General features: G+C 40.9%; 1 protein-coding gene across 1 annotated transcript in view; it reads left to right on the top strand.

The window, feature by feature from the left end:
- Nucleotides 1–1,007: 1,007 nt before the first annotated feature.
- The window catches only part of LOC101855817 (formin-like protein 1), a gene marked incomplete at its 5' end in the record, with an annotated part of 40,028 nt that continues 38,350 nt past the window's right edge, over nucleotides 1,008–2,685 (top strand). The window contains 1 exon segment of the mRNA XM_013087181.2: nucleotides 1,008–1,087. Within this exon segment, the coding sequence (XP_012942635.1) occupies nucleotides 1,008–1,087 (80 nt within the window).

Here is a 2,685-nt window from a genome sequence, read left to right as displayed (position 1 = left end):
GGGGGGGGTAACTCAATACAGTTAATGTACCGGCGAGCTGAATACACATGTCCCATTGGGCTGAAAATTGTTGACAACATATCGATCGCACTTTTCGTTCCTTTCATTGTGTTGTTGCAGTTTTTCAGAAATATGAAAGGACGCTCAGTTTGACCTTGAACTTCTGACTAAGTCTCAAGATGGCGCACAGGGTGGTGTGAAAAGCCGGGGAATGAAAGGAATGGGGTTAAGGGGGAAAAGGGGGGAGGGGTAATATCTTTCAGTCGATATGAAATATTTACAGATTTAGAAATTGTCAACTGCTATCAAACTGAAATCGCGAACAAAACAAAAACAAGTGAAATAATTGTGGTTGTATGGTTCTTGCAAGATTTTATAAAATAATAAGGATATATTTTAAAAAATGCACGTGTTTTAATCCCCCCCCGTCCACACAATTTAAATCTTTTAGGAGATGGGTATCGACCCTACTTGTCAGGACCAACGCATGCTGGAACGGAGACAATATTTGAGCAGAAAGGCAGAGATATAAAACAATATCGTCAATGCCCCCCCCCCCACTCCCCCCCACAGTAATCCAGCGTACGTCTTCCGAATGGGCTGCCAGGCACCTTGCGCAATACCACAGACACCCGGGAAAAACTTCATTATAAAAATGTACACAAAAGTTAATTTTTAAAATAATGCAGCGGATGGCTGGCTAGAGCTTTGGTGTGGTTTGCTCCTTCTTTTCTATCAAACAACTGCGTCCTTACATAACCTCCTTTTTCGTGTGTCTGTTATTATTTAGCAACACCTCTAGTCTCCGGCACTTATATGACCTTCTTGTGTTGCAAGTGCCGCAAAACTTTAACTAAAACTAAACTAAAAACCAAAACAAAAAACCCAGCAACCCCCAAAACAAAAAACAACCAAAACAAGCAAACAAGCAAACCAACAACCCATACCCCCAATCCCCCTAAAACCTCCCGTAACACACCTCTCCCTATATCTGCCTCTCTTCCCAGCAGAGTGGGTGTGGTCCCCCTGGTTCGATTCAGAGCTAGAGGATGGCTCCGACAACGAGACTTTTGGACGTATCAGAGAGGTAAGGCTACCTGTGACATCAGCTGTAACAGGTGGCGCGGACATGGCTGTTTGCACAATGCTGTGATACCCTACACCTGTAGTATTTTCCTGAATACTTTGCTGTTGTACTTTAAAAAGATGAAAAATGACTCTTTCTCCTACTCCACCCATTCTAAAAATACAACAAAGCAAAACAAGAAAACAGCTAAACAATTTAATACTCTAAATACACCCCTCCTCCTCCCCCCCCCCCCAAAAAAAAGAAAGAAACTCCAACAAAAGCAACGACAACTAAGATATAACCAAAAAACAGGACAAGAAGCAAAACAGATGAAAATCAAACAAAACAAAAATAAACAAACAAAACAAACATTTTAAAATTGACCTACTATACATATCAGGAGTCTTACCACTTTCTGTTGGACAATACTACTTTGGTCGAGATGACGTTATGCATGAATACCCTTTTAACTTCTGTTAAGAATGCAAGGGGGGGGGAGGGGGGAGGTGGGACGAAATTAACTGTCTCCTTACGATAAAGGGTGTGCGAGTGCTTAGTCCACTCGAGTACTCGAGTATTTAGACCAACGAATACTTGCTCGGGTAGTTTTAAATGCTCGAATACTTGCTCGGGTAGTTTTAAATGCTCGAATACTGACTCGAATCTTAAACCTCCGACTACTTGGTAAATACTCGAGTACTAACTATTTTCCCACAGTGGGGGCTTTTGATGAAACACAGACTTTGCTCTCCTGTTGTTGTTGCTTTTTTGTATTTACTGCTACATTATACTTCTTTTTAAACATCATTTTCTTTGTGCACTATTCAAACTTTCTCTCTATGTTATTTACTTCATAATTTACAGTCATCAATATTTTTCAGCTTTTGTTTTATTGCTATTATCAATTTATCGGTGAAACATACTGTATCCATCAGCAAAGAACACATTAGGCCTGTGCTCAGAATTCAAGTATTTGAATAGTTGAGTACACACACGAGTATTCCATATTCGCTGACTCGGACGATTCAATTTCAAAATACTGGACTCGTAACCTCTACTCCTGAATCTTCAAAACTCAAAACTGGGATGAAAAAGCCATCCATCCATCCATCCATCCATCCATCCATCCATCCATCCATCCATCCATCCATTCATTCATCCATCAATCCATCGATCCATCCATCCATCCATCATTCAATCAAAATTCCATCAATCAATCCACCCATCCTTTCGTTTATCCATCCATCCATCCATCCATCCACCCATCCATCCTTCCATTCATCCACCCATCCATCCATCCATCCATCCATCATTCAATCAAAATTAAATCAATCAATCCACCCATCCTTTCGTTTTATCCATCCATCTATCCATCCATACATCCACCCATCCACCCTTCCATTCATCCATCCATCCATCAACCAACCAACCAATCAACCAACTAACCAACAAATCCATCAACCAACCAACCAACCAACCATTGCTTAGTTAATCAATCAATCAATCAATCAATCAATCAATCACCTGTCCATCCATCCACCCATCCATCCACCCATCCATCCATCAATCTTTCAATCAATCAATCAATCAATCAATCAATCCTCCCCGCGCCCACT

The sequence above is a fragment of the Aplysia californica genome, unplaced genomic scaffold (assembly GCF_000002075.1).
Source record: "Aplysia californica isolate F4 #8 unplaced genomic scaffold, AplCal3.0 scaffold00554, whole genome shotgun sequence".
In the NCBI taxonomy this organism is placed as follows: Eukaryota; Metazoa; Mollusca; class Gastropoda; order Aplysiida; family Aplysiidae; genus Aplysia; species Aplysia californica.
The sequence above is the reverse complement of the archived record's forward strand: the minus strand, read 5'-3'. Positions and strand labels throughout refer to the sequence as shown.